Below are 18,593 nucleotides of genomic sequence, written 5' to 3'. Positions count from 1 at the left end.
GACTTTGGGAAATGAAGTTTGTGATCAGAAGTGGAGGGAGTCTGAGTCCTCATTCAGTCACCCACCCACTGTATGATCTGGTCATGATTTCACTGAGGCTCAAAGTCTCTGCCCTTTAGAATGGGAAATTACCCTGAGGGGCTATTGGAAGGCTCCAAATCAATCAGCTGTGTAGAAGCCTTCCTGTAGAGGTTACACACTGTCATGACTAAGGGGCTTGCCCATGTCACCATCTCCCTCCCACTGGAGTGTCCTCTTCTCTAAGGCCCTTACTCTGTTATCTTCAATAATGAATCCTCTTGTCAGGTGGATCTTTGTAATTGCTGATGGAATTCTGTGGCTGATATCTGCACAACCATCTTTACCCCCATACCTATGCCCTCCTTTCCTAAAACTAGAAGTTTGTTAAAAGCTGGGAGTGTCTGGCTTATTTACTGCTTTTGAGACTCTGAGAGGAATCAAGAACTGGTTATTAGTGCTGCAGAAGTTCAGGGAGGTGACGGGGCCAGGATGGTACCACGGAGAGGGCTCGGTGGAGACTTTTGTGAGGCAGAATTCACAGTTTAGGATTAATTGCACATGGAGCATTGTAGAGGTAAGCGTGAGGGGTTGGCTTCTGTGGTGGCTGGCAGGTAGAGTGTGGGGCTACTTGTGGGCTACAAGAAGAATTGAGTCAGGGAAGAACAGGCCTGCTGAATATGTGAGAGTATCTGTGAGTGATTAGCTGTGCCAACCAGGGCTTGGGAGACAGAAGAGTTGAAGACCTGGGAGCCAAGGACAAATGGAGGTCAAAGCCTTGAGAACACCCAGGCCAGTGTTAGGAGGGTCTGACACCTCTGATCAAAGTGAGCAGGAAGGCTGAGTAAGGGAAGGCAGAAGCAGGGAATGTGGAGAGGGAGCCCAGGAAGAGCACATTCTACAAGACTGGCGCTCCACTATCTTTCCTGTGCACACAGGACCTGCCATAGCCTTGGTCTCTGCCCTATTTTAACCACAGCGTTAATTCCATCCAAAGTTGGCACCAAAGGATGGCATGTCATCTTGCTTTACCAGGAGTCTTAACAATGCTTCCTTTCCTCAGGGCTGGCCAAAGTCCCCTCTTGTCTGACTGCAGGGAAGCCATGCCCTTTCTCATCTGACCCTGGCAGGATCTGATGAGTGTCATGGGAGCCTGGCCTGCTCTTTTGTTGTGTTACAAGTCCAGGAGGCCTCGGGCATCAACATGTTCCTGACATGTGGAGTTAGTTGATCGGAATCACTTAAAACCCTTCCCTGACAACAGGAAAGTCGTCTTCAAATCGCTGACCTGTTATCAAGCACTGTCACTGTGGATAAAGTGGAAATGCATGCACATGCCCAGCAAGCATGCTACACACCTACACTGCTTGGGAGCTCACCCCCTCAAAGCTCTTAACAGCCTCCAGGGGAACCATGTTAAAACAGCGCAATTAACTAGAACGGCTACAAACTCAATAACTCACCTACCTAATGAGGCAATACAAGGAAAATTGGGCCTATTTTAATAAGAATTTAAAAGAGAGACGGGAAGTAAAGGTCAGATGCCATTTCTGGATCCCAGCTCTTTTCTCCTCCCTGCCTATGCTGAAGTAGTTAATACCAAGGAGATAATACACACTGCAATTCTTTATAAATCCAAGGAGGCAGCCAGTCATATCACTGCACTCAAGGGCAAGCGATTCTTTCTGACCCATCCCCCACACTAAGTGCCTCCCCAGATCTATTTCTGAAGGTTTTATTATGCAAACCTGAATGGATTTAAATTACAATAATTCTTTTCCTTCTCCACCCTGACTCCTGAAAGAGAAACTCAATTACCAGCAATTTGAGGTTATAAGGGCAGTTTTGTTTCCCCTCCTCTCTGGAGTCATGGCAGTCTACAAGTTCTCCTTTCTCACCCCCTCCTGTCGCCTGAGGGGCCATAGCTGGTTTATGACACCATGATAGGCAGCATGACCTCTCCACCAAGAAGGAGCTTTCCTAGGGGCCAGAGAGATGGCTCATTTGGTAAAGTGCTTACCATGCACAAGGATCTGAGTTTGAATCCCCAACACTCATGTAAAAAGCCAAGCATGTGGCGCTGGCCTGTAATCCCAGTGATGGAAGGCAGAGACAGGAGGATCCCTGGAGCCAGGAAATCTTGCTGAATAGGCAAACTCTTGGTTCAGTGAAAGACCTGGTCTCAAAATTTAGGTGGAAAGCAATGGAGACATTGACCTCTGGCCTCCACATATACCTGCACACAACCAAACACGTATGCATACATACCACATAGCCCTTCTAGTGTCAAGCTCTCCTCATGACTTCTAGAAAGGCTGGGTTCTGTGGCCAAAGCAAGGGTGAATAAAACTGCTGGCAATTCTGTTGTGGAACAGAGTTAACACTTTTCAAAGCCGACTTAATTTAATTGTAGGGTCTATGTATGGCATAGAAAGCCATCCCTAGTATCTTGAAGGGATTAGGCCCAGGGCTGCTAAAGATACCAAAATCTGCAGCCGATGAAGTCCCTTAAATAAAATGGCACAATATTTGCATATAATCCAGAACAGTCTCTCATATTCTTTAAATCATCAAGCCAGGTATGATACTACACAGCACTGAGGAAAGAGTTCAAGCCTAGCCAAGGGTGCTTGTCTCAAATCAATCAATCAATCAATCAATCAATCAATCAATCAATCAGTTATCTCTAGATCACTATAACACCTACTGCAATGTAAATGCAGTATAAGACAGTGTTACACTACATTGCTTGAGGAACAATGACCACACCCTGAAGAGTGTGCACATGCTCAGAACTGACCATTCTTGTTATGTTCTCAGTCCACAGCTGGTGAACTAGCCCACAGATGTCGAGCCCATCAGAATGGCAATCTCACTATGTGTGGCATTTCACTTGGTCCTTATAGATAACCGGAGTGGGAGATTCTAGCCTCATCATTTTATAGACGGGCAACTGAGGCTGACAGAGAGAATTTAGGAGCGTGCCCAGGATTACACAGGATTAGCAGTAAACCACCTGTATCACCCCAGGCTACACTGTCACTGTATTTGCTTGGGACAGGTCCTGAGGTGACAGGCCTGAGACTGCACCAGAAGGGACTCAAGCCAACCAGGATGTGTGACAAGCCCAAAGCTTGCTAAGAAAGAAAAGGGAGAGCTCCAGACAGCTTCCAGACTAGGGATTAACTCCCTGCCCACGATGCTTAATTAGGAGTCTGATCACAGCAAGAAGCTTGTCCTGGTCGGGCCTTACCTATGATGAAGTTCTGTGCATACAGGGCCCTTGAGAGTACAGCTACAGAGCGAGACCTCTACTATCATCTCCAAGTCAGTGAGACAAAATCCAATGTGCCTAGAAAAGCCCTTACTTCTACTTCAGACGAAGCTGGATGAAAGACCCCCTTATTCCAGGCATCTATCACTTGACAACCATCAATGCGAACTGCAGTCAGCTGTATGACTTCAGCTTTGCACAGTCCTGGGGAGGGGCTCAAGCCTCTGCCTGACTTCAGTGAAGTCTTCCAGGGGAGTCGCTAATTTAACAGCCACCAAACAGTTATTGTGCATTTGTTACACACCAAGCACCAGGCAGTGGGACCCAGAGATGACAAGCCCACTGATTCTTTAATGTCAGGTGTCAGAGGACCAAGTCCAGAGCCAAGATCCATTAAGTAGGAGGCTCTGTCTGAGTGCAGGGGTGCCTATTCTTCCTGTGAGAGACATCCAACTAAGGACAGAAAGGATGATACTGGTAGCCAGGACAATCGTTGAGAGTGAAGTGCTGCTGTGGAGGAAGGGGCATGGTGGAAGCCTGAGAAGGACCTAGTCACAAACATTCCTAATGGCAAGAGGCTACTGTGCTCTGGTAGCACACAATCCTGGTGCACTTGCATCAGACAGGCATGGATAGCAACAAGAGCACAGGGCTGACCCAGGGGACAAGGCAGGGCAAAGAAACCTGGCCTGGTGCCCTATCAGCCCACCCCCTACCATGCAAAGCTTATGGGCCAGTGTGACAGGACACAGCAGCTGGAGGGTGGCAGAAGGCACAGAGCGGTGCTTTCTTCTTGGGCCTCCCTTTTCCTTCTGGGTACCACTGTGTGTAGGATGCACAGCTCATCCTCACCAGCCATTACAACCCAACATGCCTTCTAGGAGCTGTCTTGCCAAGCCATTGCCCCCTCTAATATAAAGTTATCAAATTCTTAATGTGGGCACTCTAAAGGCAATGTACTGTCACCAGCATGCCACCGGGCACATTTTTCAGCAGGAAAACAGCTGCTCACTGAATCTGTCACTTCTTCCTCTTCTCAGAACCCTGCACATGAACAAGAGCTGGCTCAGGGCTGTTTTCCTGCACCTTCTCTCCATGCATGCTCAAAGCAGTGTCAAGTCTCTCAGCAGAAGCCAGCAGATTGGCCATAGCAGTGTGAGGAGGTGGCTGGCTTATGAAGCAGCTTTGACAAGTAGGACCTAGCCCTCAGAAGCTAAAGGCACAGCCATCACAGCTTTTAGTTCACTAGTCTCACTCCTGTATCTTTTAGGCTAGGGATCCCAGTGGGGTAGGGGCGGGAAGAGATGGTTCAGTTGGTGAAATGCTTGCCTTGCAAGCATGAGGACCTGAGTTTGATCCCCAGAACCCATGTAAGAATTTAGTCAGGCTATGATTAAAAACACTGATGACAGTTTATGTTGGAGAGGATGCGGAGCAAGGGGACACTCCTCCACTGTTGGTGGGAGTGCAAACTTGTACAGCCACTTTGGAAATCAGTATGGTGGTTTCTTAGAAAAGTGGTAATCAATCTACCTCAAGACCCAGCTATACCACTCTTGGGCATATACCCAAGGAATGCTCAATCATACCACAAGGACACATGCTCAACTATGTTCATAGCAGCATTATTCGTAATAGCCAGAACGTGGAAACAATCTAGATGCCCCTCAACTGAAGAATGGATAAAGAAAATGTGGTACATATACACAATGGAGTACTACTCAGCAGAGAAAAACAATATCATGAAATTTGCAGGCAAATGGATGGAACTAAAAAACATCATCCTGAGTGAGGTAACCCAGACTCAGAAGGACAAACACGGTATGTACTAACTCATAAGTGGATACTAGATGTAAAGCAAAGGATAACCAGACTGCAACCTACAGCTCTAGGGAAATTAGCTAGCAAGGAGGACTCTAGGAGGGATGCATGGATCTCCCATCAAAGGAGAAATAGATGAGATCTTACATGAGCAAACTGGGGTTCGGGGTGGGGTAATGGAGGGCAAGGGATAGGGAATGAGAACATAGGGAAACGGAGTTTAGAGCTGGAACAGGGAACAGAGTGGTAGAGCAAGGAAAGCGATACCATGATAAATGAAGACATCATGAGAACAGGGAGAAGCAGAGTGCTAGGGAGGTTCCCAGGAATCCACAAGGATGACCCCACCTTAGACTACTGGCAATAGTCGAGAGGGTGCCTGAACAGGCCTACTCTGGTGATCAGATGGGTGAATACCCTGTCATCATAGAGCCTTCATCCAGTGACTGATGTAAGCAGATGCAAAGATCCATGGCGGGGGGCCAGGCCAAGCTTCAGGAGTCCAATTGATGAGAGAGAGGAGGGATTCTATGAGCAAGGGACATAGAGATCATGATGGGAAAACATACAGAGAAGGCCAGCCAAACTAGTGGAAACACATGAACTGTGGACCAATAGCTGTGGAGCTTCCATGGTATTGGACTAGGTCCTCTGGATAGGTGAGACAGTTGTTTAGCTTGACCTGTTTAGGGGACCCCAGGCAGTGGGATCGGAATCCGTCCCTGATGCATGAGCCGGCTTTTTGGAGCCCAGTGCCTATGGTTCGACACCTTGCACAGCCTTGGTGCAGCGGGAGGGGCTTGGACCTGCCTCAACTGAATGTACCAGGCTCTGCTGACTCCCCATGGGAGACCTTGCCTCAGAGGAGGTAGGAATGGGAGGTGTGTTGGGGGGGAAGGCTGGGAGGCAGGAGGAGGGAGAAGAGGGGGATCTATGGTTGGTATGTAAAATGAATAGAAAATTTAAACAATCAAACAAACAAACAAACAAACAAATAAATAAAAGAATTTAGTCAGGGTGGTACTTGTACTGGAGCAACAGCGATAGGATCTTTGGAGCCTGCTGGCCACAGTGGCTTAGCCAAACAAGTGAGCCCCAGGTCAAAAAACAAGGTGGACAGCTGCTGAGGAACAACATGTGAAGTTGTTCTCTGGCCTCTACATGCATGCACACACATGCGCACACAGCTGCACACACATATATGTACATAAACACACAAAAACTCACACCCTGGTCCCTGTGTGAGCTGATTTTCTCGTAGGAATGAACAAGGACACTACCATCTTCTCCACGGTTGTGAGGACTAAACGAAAATGCAAACACAGAGCAACCAGAACCGGCAGGGGACGGAACAGTGACTGCTACAGAACTCTGGATTTCCAGGGCCCCTCGTCTCTTCTCCCAGGGCCTCCTTCAGCTGAGTCCCACCAGGGATAGGAAAAGGGCTGGCAGCAGGGTTAACTCGTTTACAGCTAGCTTGGTCAATATCTGACCAGAATCAGATGAGCTTCAGACTTGTTCTCAGTCTCCGAGTGCTGCCTCTTGGCTTTCTACTGCCTCTGGGGAGTTGATCTCATCACTGGGGTGATCTCTGAAGACAGCTCACTTTGAGACGCAGGAGGGTGAGGGACACAACAGATATGCAGGTGCCTAGGCCAACTCTACCAATCACTGAGGAAAAGTCACCCAAACCATGGGACCTACGTTCCTCTTGACAAGACCCAGTGAGTTCTCCTAGCAGCCCAGGCCTCCCTCCTCTTTCTTACACACACTGTCTCCTGTCTCTCCGCACCCTCCTGCACTTTAAAATAGCTATCCAACCATGTAAATTCTCGGGAGCAAGTGTCTGCTGGCCTCCAGCGGAGCTGTCAATGCCCATAAATCGCTGGCCTTCCAGATTGCACTGCAGCTATTTACTGGGGGAGGGGCGCAGCAGGCCACCAGACAATACCAGGAAGACGCTGGCCTGGCGGTAACTACTCTGGTTACAGCCTCACAATTCACAGCGGCATTCTGCTCGGAGTAGGCTCCATCAAGGAGGAGAAACATAAAAAGGGGAACCTGGGCTGTAAATAGTTTATTCCAGCAATTCCTGATGTTGGCTGAATCATACTTTAATACAGAAATACATGAAAGCACCACTCCGGAGGTGACATGTGTTGCCACCTCATTACTCTTTTCAAAAGGGTCTTCCATCAGAGAGACACCTCACCACAAATTACAGCCAAGAACACAAAACCTCTCACACACACACAGGCCAGAGGGAGTGGACCCTCCAGGACTCAGACAAACACAGACAGGCCCACCAAGGCCCAAGGTCACCCTTGGGCTCTGGGCTGCTTGGCCATGAAGGCAACAGGAGACAGAGAAACAGACAAGTACTCTTGCTCAGTGTGACTCACCCACCTCTCCCAGCAGCCCTTGCCTACCTTCATGTTCCTTCTCTGTGGTTCCCACTTTCTTAATCTTCCGGGGAGACTTCATAAAGAGTGGAAAGATGGTCCGTAAGCCGAGTATGTCCACAAACTTGTGGCAGTTGTCTGTGCCCTCAGGCCCAATCATGGCATGGTCCAGTACCTTCAGGGCACTGCTCCGGGAGATCTTCTTCTCCCTATAAGCAAAAGGCATTTCAGAAGAAGCACTAGTTTTTTAATGTGTACTCATTCTACTGGGAAAAAAGACAAACATCCCCCAATAAAAACACAGCAGTTAATATGCCCCATAGGAAGAAAACGTTTACATTATGATATGTCTAAGCAGTTATCACACATATAATAGGGGAATATGGAATAGGAAGAATAAATTCTCTCTCTCTCTCTCTCTCTCTCTCTCTCTCTCTCTCTCTCTCTCTCTCTCTCTCTCTCTGAGGTAGGGTCTTTCTATGCAGCGCTGGTTGTCCTGGAACTCTCTACATAGACTAGGCTGGGCTTGAACTCACAGAGATCTGCCTGCCTCTGCCTCCCAAGTGCTGGGATTAAAGGTATGCGCCACTATGCCCGCTAAAGAATAAAATCTTCTGGTTCCACAGGATAATAATGTTCAAATTTCAACATGAAGTCTTATGACAATTCTGTGGGAAATGCATCAGAAGACTAGAGAAGCAGATCAAACTGAGGGGCTTCAGAAGGTTTAACATTTCTTTCTTCCTTAACAGCTTTACTAGATATAATCCACATCATTTAATTTGCACACTTAAAGTGTACAACGCAATGGTATTAGTGTGCTCACATACATGTAACCATCCCACAACAAACTGCAGAGCATTTCCACTACCCTGCAAGAAAACCACCTACCCTTTGACTGTTTCCTGTCTCCATTCCCTGGCTCCTGAGCTCCAAACAGCCACAGATCTATGTTGTCTCTATAGATTTGCCTACTCTAGACATTTTAAGCAAATGCTATTACATGTGGTCTCCATAGTGGACACATCATTTCACATACCCATGGGCAGTGACACCTTAAAAACTGTTGAATTTTGGGTTCTAGTTATCCTAGTTGGTATACAATGCCATCTCAGTGTGTGTCTGTTGGGGGCACACATGCCACGGTATGTGTGGGAGTCAGTCCTCCGCTTCCATTCCATGGGTTCTAGAGATCAGACTCAGGTCGTGAAGCTTGGCAGAAAGCACCTGTTCCCACTGCAGCCCGTCTTTGTGGTTCTGATTTACATTTCTGATACTAACAGAGTATGCTTAGTGTGCCTGGACACTTGTAGGTTGTCTTTAGGAAACGCCCTCTTAGACGCTTTGCTCATTTTGTTGTTGTTGTTTATCCATTTGTTCTTTTTTTTTTTTTTTTTTTTTTTTTTTGACAGAGAGAGGGTCCCACTGTGTCACTCTGGCTATCCTGGAACTCACTATGTAGACCGGGCTTGCCTTAAACTCACAGAGATCCACCTGCCTCTGCCTCCTCTCTGGGATTAAAGGCGTGTGCCACCAAGCCTGGCATGCTTTGCTCATTTTAAACAGGGTAAGCACTCCTCATTATTCTGGTCTAAGAGTTCTTAAGAACTTAGGACTTCTGAAGTCCCTCAACAGATCCATGATCAAATCATTTCCTCTTATTCTATCAATTATTCTCCTTACTTTCTTGATGTTTTGGTTGTGAACCATAGCCTTTAATAGCTGAGCTATCTCTTGGGCCCTCTCCCTTCTTTCTTAATGGCATCATTTGAAGAATAAAACCTTCAAATTTTCATAGAGTTCAATGTATTTAATATTGTCTTTTGCTATCATATGTGAGGAACCACTACCACATCCAATGTCATAAATGTTTACCCTGCATTTTCTTCTTAGAGTTCTTACAGTTAGGCCTCTGATCTTTTTGCATTAATTTTGAATGTGAGGTGAGGGCTCAGCTTCCTTCTTTCACATAAAAATGCACAATTGTCCCAGTGCCATCTGCATGGGAGTTTAAAGCTGGTGCTCTGCAGTCCACTGGCCTCAAACTCCTGATATTCCTGCCTCCGCTTCTCAAGGACTAAGATTATAGGCACACACCACCACAGTGAGTTGACTTTCAATTTGTGCTTCTTGCAGGGAGCAGTGTGACTCATTCCTTTAATGCCACCACTTAGGATGCAGAGGCAGGCAGATCTCTATTAGGTCAAAGCCAGCCTTGTCTACACAGTGAGCTCCAAGCTAGCTACAGTGACATAGGAAGATCCTCGTGTCAAGAAATCTCCGATAAAATAAAACAATGTATTTCTTCTGTTAAATTTATTTAGATATTTTATTCTTACTATTGTTATAAATGGATTCCTTAGCTTTATTTTTGACTGTTCATTACAAGAAATACAATTAATTTTTCTACACTGATCTTATAAGAAACTTCTTTATTAGTTCTAATAGCTGTAATAATAGAATCCATAGAGTAAGATCATGTTATTTGCAATAACTCTTCCTTTTCCTGTCTAGTTTGGATGTCTTTTATTTTATAGCATTGCCTAACTGTCCAATGCCTAAGAAGACACTTTACCTGCTGCTGACCTTGGCAGGACCATGAGGCATGGTGTTAGCTGTGGGTAGTCTGCAGGGACCTGCTAGCTGATTTACTGTTTCAGAGCTTTTCCTCTGTGGCCACTTGGATCCACAGAAAACAGTACCTAACAATGGGATTGTGTGGCAGTGGGGCTGCTCACACCACGGTGGTCAGAAAGCAGGTGAGGATGGTGCCGGAAGTCCCTCTGTGTTCTTCAAGCACAGACCCTCAGTGACCTTCCTCCTTCCTATAGACCCTCCCTCATCATGGCTCTACCCTCTCCCAGCAGTGCTGCAGGCTAGCCACCAGACCCTTCAGTCTATCTATCGGTATACGGGCCTCTGGAGAGCTTTCAGATCTAAAAGTAACAGAGAACACTTTCCTACAATCGTACATGGTTTTCTTTAACACTCTAAGAGGCAGAGGGAAGCAAATCACTTGTTTTCTAACTGGGTACAGATGGCCAATCAACCACACAAACACACAGTGTTTACTGAGCACTTACTCAGCACTGTAGTAGACACAAAGACATGGCTTTTGCTCCAAAAAGTGGCATCCACTTGGGGAGACCAAACTAATGTGAAGTAACCAGGAAAGTGTCCTTGTGTTAGGTCCTCTACAATACCGCTGGACACCTTTCCTATCAAAGATGAAAGATGTCACTGTGCCCCGCAGCTTACATTGTAATTGTAGAAAGCCGGGGAACACGAAGGTGTTCTGAGAAAAGCAACAAGAAAAACCAGGGTGCGCAACCAATATTCCCACCTCTCTTCTCCTCACCACAGACGATCCAACAATCTGCAGCTACTGAGTTTGAAGACAGAAAGAAGGCCACCGCGAACTCAGGCCTGTTCAGACACTGCTTTTGGAAACTGGAGGTTTCCTGCTTTTAACAAATTTGAGGAAAGGATAGTAATGGGGATTATGTTCAAGATGGCAAGAGGAAGGAAACAGCAGCTCATCTGCGAGAAGCCGGTGAAGGCATCAAATGGCGGGGTGCCTGTCAGCAGAGGGGTGAGCGGAGGCACTGGTGTCAGAGCTGGGGAACACAGGTGGGGATGAAGATGACAGTATGCACAAATGTAGTCACACCAGGCCCCTGCTGTGCTGCCAGGGAAGCCCAGCTCCATCCACAGAGAGAGGAAGGGGCAGACCTTGTTGGCAGGGAGGGCAGACAATTCAGAGACTATGGCAATAGTGTAAATGACAAACAAAAAGATTACTGACTTCGGCAGGGGGGTGAAAAGGCCTATTGAAGAGAAATATGAAATTTTAAACATCAGGAGGAGGCAAACAAGGTTTGAAATCCACTGGGAAGGACTTTCTGTCTCAGGATGAAATCCTAGCAGGAGGCTACACAAATAACACACTTGTTCTCGCTGCGGTTAGACTTGTGCACCCTGCTTTACAAGCTGGAATTTGCAGAGGTTATGGCTAGGGCAGATAATCATGCAGGCAGAGATTAGGAAACTGGGCTACCAATGCTCATTGTTTAGCCACTCAGGAAAAGGCATCCTGAAGTGAAGGACGGTTGCAGACCAGGGCACCTTCAGCTTCTGTTGAGCATACATTGAAAGCATTTCACAAATGACACAGGACTGCCTGAGATACTAAAGGCTTTTTCCCTGCCTAAGCAAATTTATGAAACAAAAGACTTTAAAAGCAAAAGCCCTTCTTTGGGTAGGCAGTGCAGGACATGTTTAAAGGGGGCAGTAATTGCGTATTGATCACCATTTAGGCAAGCTGCATGGAGGTGAACTTTGGAATATTCATTGGGCTCAAGTTCAGGCTTTTAGCAATCAATAGCTGTTTGGCCTGACTTTCTTGGGTTGACTTTATTTGAAATATTTATTCTACTGGAGGACAAGTAGTTTATCTTAGTCTTGTCTGGGTTCATCGGGTTGTCGATCATGCCAGGACCAATGTGAACACCAGCGTCCACCACCTGGGTGCCTATGGTCAGTGGCTGGGTCGTCTGCTGCCTATCTGCTCATGTGTGCCTCAGACGCTGAAGCAGTGTCTCCTGGTGTAGTTTTAATTAGCTTGTTCTTTATCACACCCAAACACTTCTGGAGTGAACACGGATTCCGAGTATAATTTTCTTTGCTCTTTTTTTTTCTTTACTCAAATATTTATGAAACACCTAACAGGTGCCAGACATCTAGTCAAGAATGCAGAGACAAAGCTCAGCTCGTGGCTTCTGAGGAGGTTGGTCCATGTGGAACAGAAACAAGCAGATGAGGGATGAGGGCAGCCTGAGGAAGGCTGGGTCCTGCAGCAGAGGTGTAGACAAAGGACTGGGAGTGCAGCGAGGAGGTCCGCCCAGGGAGCAGATGCTGGAACTGTGTTTCCCGACAGGTAAAGAGGCAGCAGGAGGAAACAAAGCACATTCAGGGGCTAGAGCAGGTGCACACCAGGGGAAGGGTGAGGGGGCTGCATCACAGCAGAAGCCAGCTGCCTGGGTGCCTTAGGAGGCAGGATTGCTCAGCCACAGAGAGATGGTGGGTGGGGCAGGAGAAAAGAGCAAACAATAGCAGAGGCAGGGGGCAGGGAGTGGTGGCCTGAATATGAATTGTCCCCACAGACTCAGATACTTGAATGCTTAGTCACCAGGGAGTGGTGGCTTGAATATGAATTGTCCCCACAGACTCAGATACTTGAACGCTTAGTCACCAGGGAGTGGCACTACTTGAAAGGATTAGGAGGTGTGGCCTTGTTGGAGGAAGCGTGTCACTAGAGGTGACCAGGCTCGCTGTCTCTTAGCTTGAGGATCACAATGCTACTGCTCCAGGACCACGAGTGCTGCCATGGTCCCTGCCATTATGATAAAGGACTAAACCTCTAAAGCTGTAAGCAAGCCCCCAATTGATTTATTTTTAAGTGTCACCTTGGGGGCTGGAAAGATGGCTCGGGGGACCCAGGTCAATTCCCAGCACCCACATGGCAGCTCACAACTGTCTGTAACTCCAGTTCCAGGGGATCCAATGCCCTCACACAGAATACATACAGGCAAAACACCAGTGTACATTAACTAACTAAATAAATATTAAAAAAAAAAAAGTTGCCTTAGTCACGGTGTCTCTTGACAGGAACAGAACAGTGACTAAGACACAGGGCAAAAGAGCAGAAAGAAGACAGAGGTAAAAGATTTTTAACCGAGAGTTCTGGTTAAACCTGGGGTGCCTCTGGGACAGGGCTGTGATGTTCGGCTAGGACTTAACGGGTCTTAAAATTCAGGAGTGAGGGGAAATTTGAGAGAATCATTACATCTGCACGCTGTAACGGAATCTCCTGTGTGACAAGACCCTGACATAGTCTTTTTAAAGATAGAGAAGAACAGCAGAACCCAGGAGGAAATGTGTTTAAGGACAAGCCAAACAGGTGAAGTCCTTTTTCCAGAACTCTGGCTAACTGGGATTAATCAAAGAGGTAATCAGTATCTTTAAAAGATACTGGTAACTATGAGCCCACCCTGGCAAGAAATCTGGCTAATCCTCAGCAAGATCATTTCTGTTTGCTTTGAATACGCATGACAAAGTGTGTTTCCCTTGGAGCTCCCCAAACCTAAGACCATTTTATCAGACACGGTCTTTGCATGAATTTGACAGCCTGCTCAAGATGTCTTTATAATCAGCTTCCCACCACTATAACAAAATACCTGAAGCAGTAATTAACTTCTAGAAAAAAGGTTTATTTATTTCAGTTCATGGTTTTGGAGGTTCCACATCATTGCTTTGGGCTTCTGGTGGGGGGTACCAGATGGCAATAGCTAACACATAGCAGAGTAAAACTGCCTGAGTCCCTGAGGCAGGAAGCAGGAGGAAGAAGCTAGAAAGCAATAATCACTGTCAAAGGCACACCTCTAATGACCTAACAACTTCCTGCTAGACTCCACTATCTCATAGCAACAGCACCCTGAAGGCCAAATCTATCACATGTGAACCTTTGGGGGACACTCATCCAGACCATTATCAATGGCCAGTGGTTTCAGGCTATCAGCACAATGTTCTTCAACACTGTCCATAGTCAATTCACATGAACCCATGAGTCAACATATAATTGCTAAAACACATTTCTTCTTACCAGAGCCTAGGTATGGCCATGTGACTCTCTATAGCCAATAAGATGTGAGTATAACATATGCATCCTCAGAAGAGAAACTAAAAGATGTACTGTATCTCATAGGCTTTCTCCTTTACCTTGTGAACAGCACCTTGTGAGTGGCATGTCCTATTAAGTTCTGCCCCTTCAGCCCGAGATCCAAAATACATAAGGCAGACAGCAGAACTTCCAGCAGTCAGCTATAGAGGTGTTAGGTGTGAAAAGCCTCTGATGGAAGTTCTTGAGATCCGGGCTTTCTACTACACAAAACCTGACTGATGAATGACACTGTCTTGGGAGGACAGGTGGTGTGGGTGACCCAGCAAAGTTGCTCATACTTTAGGAGTTGTATTGTATTACTATCTACCAGCAACAAATTGTAAGAAAATGGACCTTAAAAGTATAACATGCTGGGCTTGCATTATGAGTTAAAATGGAAGAACAAGAACTGGATTTTTATGTCCCCTCCCTTCCTAAAGCAAGTGTGGGGCAATGGGAAAATATACAGAGCAGTGGTGAACAGAACAGTTCCTAGACCCTGAAACAAGGCAGCACACAGTGAGCCTGTCTGCAGGAGACTCCAGGACCCACAGCAGTGGGAGTCGGAGCTCTGAGTCTGTAGAAACTGGTGCGGCTGGAATCCACAGCTCAGGGAACCAGAATGTGGGGCTGGGCAGGGACCTCCGAGGGCCCCTCCGGTCCTCAGGACACCAACCAGGGCTGCAGAAAGGAGTTGCCTGAAAGGGTAGGGTAAACAATTCCTCGAGCTCAGAGGGCACAGCAGCAAAACGCCAGCAGGCCAGCAGCTCATAGTAAAGCATGTAGAGTACCAGGAAGGCCTCACCCCAGGAACACAGCAAAACCCACTGCAGTCTACCAGGCTGGTCAGTCCTGTCCAGGAGATTTAAAAAGAACCCTTAAAAGGACCTGAAGAGGCTGAAGAGATGGCTAGTTGGTAACATGCCTGCTGCACAGTCATGAGGACCTAAGTTCGGATCCCAAGAACTCACAGAAGAAGTGAGACACTCTGGTGCCTCCTGAAACCCCCAGTGCTGGTGAGTGAAGTGAGGACAGAAACAGGCGGCTCTCTGAAGCTCACTGGCCAGCCAGTCTAGCCAATCCCATGAGCATCAGCAGAAGCTGAGAGACCCTGTCTCAAAACTGAAGGTCGAGGGATGGTGGTGAGACGGCTCAGGGTGGAAGTGTTTGCTGTGCACCTCTGCTGAACCTGAGTTCCACCCCTGTACTCACGGGGAAGTGTTTGCTGTGCACCTCTACTGAACCTGAGTTCCACCCCTGTACTCACGGGGAAGTGTTTGCTGTGCACCTCTACTGAACCTGAGTTCCATCCCCTGTACTCACGGGGAAGTGTCTGCTGTGCACCTCTACTGAACCTGAGTTCCATCCCTGTACTCACGGGGAAGTGTTTGCTGTGCACCTCTACTGAACCTGAGTTCCACCCCTGTACTCACTGGGAAGTGTTTGCTGTGCACCTCTACTGAACCTGAGTTCCACCCCTGTACTCACTGGGAAGTGTTTGCTGTGCACCTCTACTGAACCTGAGTTCCACCCCTGTACTCACGGGGAAGTGTTTGCTGTGCACCTCTACTGAACCTGAGTTCCATCCCCTGTACTCACTGGGAAGTGTTTGCTGTGCACCTCTACTGAACCTGAGTTCAATCCCCTGTACTCACTGGGTGGAAGGAGAGAACCAGTTCCACAAAGTTGTCCTCCGACCTCTACACGCATGCCCTGGCATGTATAAACTGCCACCCACCATCCTATATACACACTAATAATAGATATGAAGAATTAAAAACCCCAAAAACAAGCCAGGTGGTGATAGCGCACGCCTTTAACCCCAGGAGTCAAGAGACAGAGGCTGGTGGATCTCTGTGAGTTCAAGTCCAGCCTGGTCTACAAAGTGAGTTCCAGGGCTATTCCACAGAGAAACCCTGTCTCGAAGAAAACAAAACAACAACAAAAAAAGGTGAAGTGCAACAGAAAAATGATGTCTGACATCAATCTCTGGCCCCTTCATGCATGAGAATCTGTCTCACACATGTTAATACCTACACCAACAAGAACATACACCATATCACATACATATAAAAAAGAGAAGACAAGAGCTGTTTAAAGAGTATTATATTATGAGGTATGGTAGACAGTGGTAGACAGCTGGCCCAGCAGGCACGGGGTCTTGAGCTCAGCCTCAGCACCACAAATAAGTAATTAAACAAACAAATCAAAACTAACGAAGAAATCCAGACAACAAAGTAAAATTCACAATAATTGAAATTCAATAAATACCACCATAAAATATCACCTAAAATACCACATGACAGAATTGGGAGATGAGGATATTAAAACAGCTACTATCATGACATCTGACAATGTAAAGGGAGAGAAGCATTAGTGTATTGCACTAACCCAAACTGAACTGACTAACCAGAGGGAAATGTTGTGTCGGATAAAAGGGAGGTGATGACTGCAGAACGCACACTGTAGAAAAAGCTGAACAGAACAGCTGGAGGACTCCAAGAACAACATGGAAGAAAAACACAGATGAGACCACCACCAAGGAACTGGAGTGGACAACCGTGAACAGCAGAGTGCACGTGCAATTATGTTTTAAATACTTAATTGTATGATACTTTATTATTACATGTGATTATAGAATATAATCATAATCATGTACATAGAATTATAGACCCTGAAAGGCAGATGGGGGATGTGTGACAATTTTTTTTTTTAACTCTCACAGCCAAAATAATTCTATACTTTGTTTTGGAGACTGGGTCTCTGTGGTGATATATTGTGTCCCCCAATGTATTGTGCACCTTAATAAACTTATCTGGGGTCAGAGAACAGAACAGCTACTAGATAGACATAGAGGCCAGAAAATGGTGGCACATATACCTTTAATCCTAGCATTCTGGAGGCCAAATGGATCTCTGTGAGTTCAAAGCCACACTGGAAACAGTCAGGTATGGTGACACACGCCTCCAATCCCAGGAAGTGATGGCAGGAAGCAGAAAGGTATAGAAGGGGTGAAAACCAGGAACTAGGGTTGGTTAAGCTTTTAGGCTTTTAGCAGCAGTTCAGCTGAGATTCATTCTGGATGAGGACTCAGAGGCTTCCAGTTTGCGGAAACAGGTTCGGCTGAGAAGTTGGCAAGGTGAGGTTAGCTGTGGCTTGTTCTGTCTCTCTGATCTTTCAGCATTTGTTTCGATTAATAAGACCTTTTAAGATTCATGCTACAGGTATCACTATTCACTATGTAATCTCAAAGTCGAGATCCTCCTTGCCTGTTTGCTGTGGGATGGTCTGTGTGTCAAATGTGTTGTTGATTGGTCAATGAATAAATCACTGATTGGCAGTGGACTAACAGAGAGGAGAATTGAGAGAACAGGAAGCTGGGTGGGAGAGACACTACCAGCCACCATCAGGATAAGGAAGATGTAACGTACCGGTAAGCCACAAGCCACGTGGCAAGGTATAGATTAATAGAAATGGATTAATTTAAGCTGTAAGAACAGTTAGCAAGAAGCCTGCCACGGCCATACAGTTTGTAACCAATATAAGTCTCTGTGTTTACTTGATCGGGTTTGAGCGGCTTGGGACTGGCGGGTGAGAGAGATTTGTCCTGACTGTGGGCCAGGCAGGAAAACTCTAACTACACCTGTTCATAAAGAGCACAAGCAAGGGCAGGCAAATACGTAGATACACCTCTGCTCCCCCAGACCCAATCCTCAAGGTCATCCCTAGTGCTGCGATAGAACACCAGCTGTAGCCTCGGTCCCCTGCCCCCATCCACACCTCTGTGGACCTCAGACCATGCCCCCATGGCCTCCCCTCCCCATGCTGTGTCCCAGTCCCCATATCGATCGAGCGGAAACCCCCTGCTCAACCACAGGCCATGCCTGCCAGAAGATCAGGTAGGTTGCCTGTGGACCTTTTCACTCTCTCTGTTCCCCTAGATCCTCAGGGTCACCACTAGCTCTGCAACAGAACACCAGCTGCAGCCTCCCCTCTCCCCTGTCCATGCTGCCTGTGGATGCCGCAGGCCATGCCTGCCAGATGACCAGGTAGGCTGCCTGCGGACCTTCTCCACTCTGTCTGTTCCCTTAGAACCAATCCTCAGTCATCCCTAGTGCTGCAACAGACCATCTCCCCAGCCTCCAACACCAGTAAGCATTCTCCATAAACACACCAGCCAAGCAGACAAGTAAAACAGGTCACACAGAATCAACACTCTCTGAAAGTTCAGAGAGGTAACAGAAACCAAGGAACAAAACAGCCACCCAACAAAGACAAACCCAGCAATTGGCACCTAGACCTATAATCACCCCAAACCCAGATGCCTAGATGCCAGTGTAAGAACATAATCAACAGCAGC

The 18,593-nt window shown here is 46.9% G+C and overlaps 1 protein-coding gene across 4 annotated transcripts in view; it reads right to left on the bottom strand.

Annotated features, from left to right (window-relative positions):
• Nucleotides 1-18,593, bottom strand: part of Ctnnbl1 (catenin beta like 1) — a 178,160-nt gene that overhangs the window by 56,253 nt on the left and 103,314 nt on the right. For all 4 annotated transcript variants that reach the window (XM_052726476.1, XM_052726475.1, XM_052726474.1 and 1 more), the window contains exon 11: nt 7,543-7,724. In XM_052726476.1, coding sequence (XP_052582436.1) covers nt 7,543-7,724 — 182 coding nt within the window. The remainder of the gene's footprint in view (nt 1-7,542; nt 7,725-18,593) is intronic.

Source organism: Peromyscus californicus, unplaced genomic scaffold (assembly GCF_007827085.1).
Source record: "Peromyscus californicus insignis strain IS unplaced genomic scaffold, ASM782708v3 Scaffold_7__1_contigs__length_154581171, whole genome shotgun sequence".
NCBI classification, from domain to species: Eukaryota; Metazoa; Chordata; class Mammalia; order Rodentia; family Cricetidae; genus Peromyscus; species Peromyscus californicus.
This window is presented reverse-complemented; position numbering and strand designations above follow the sequence as displayed.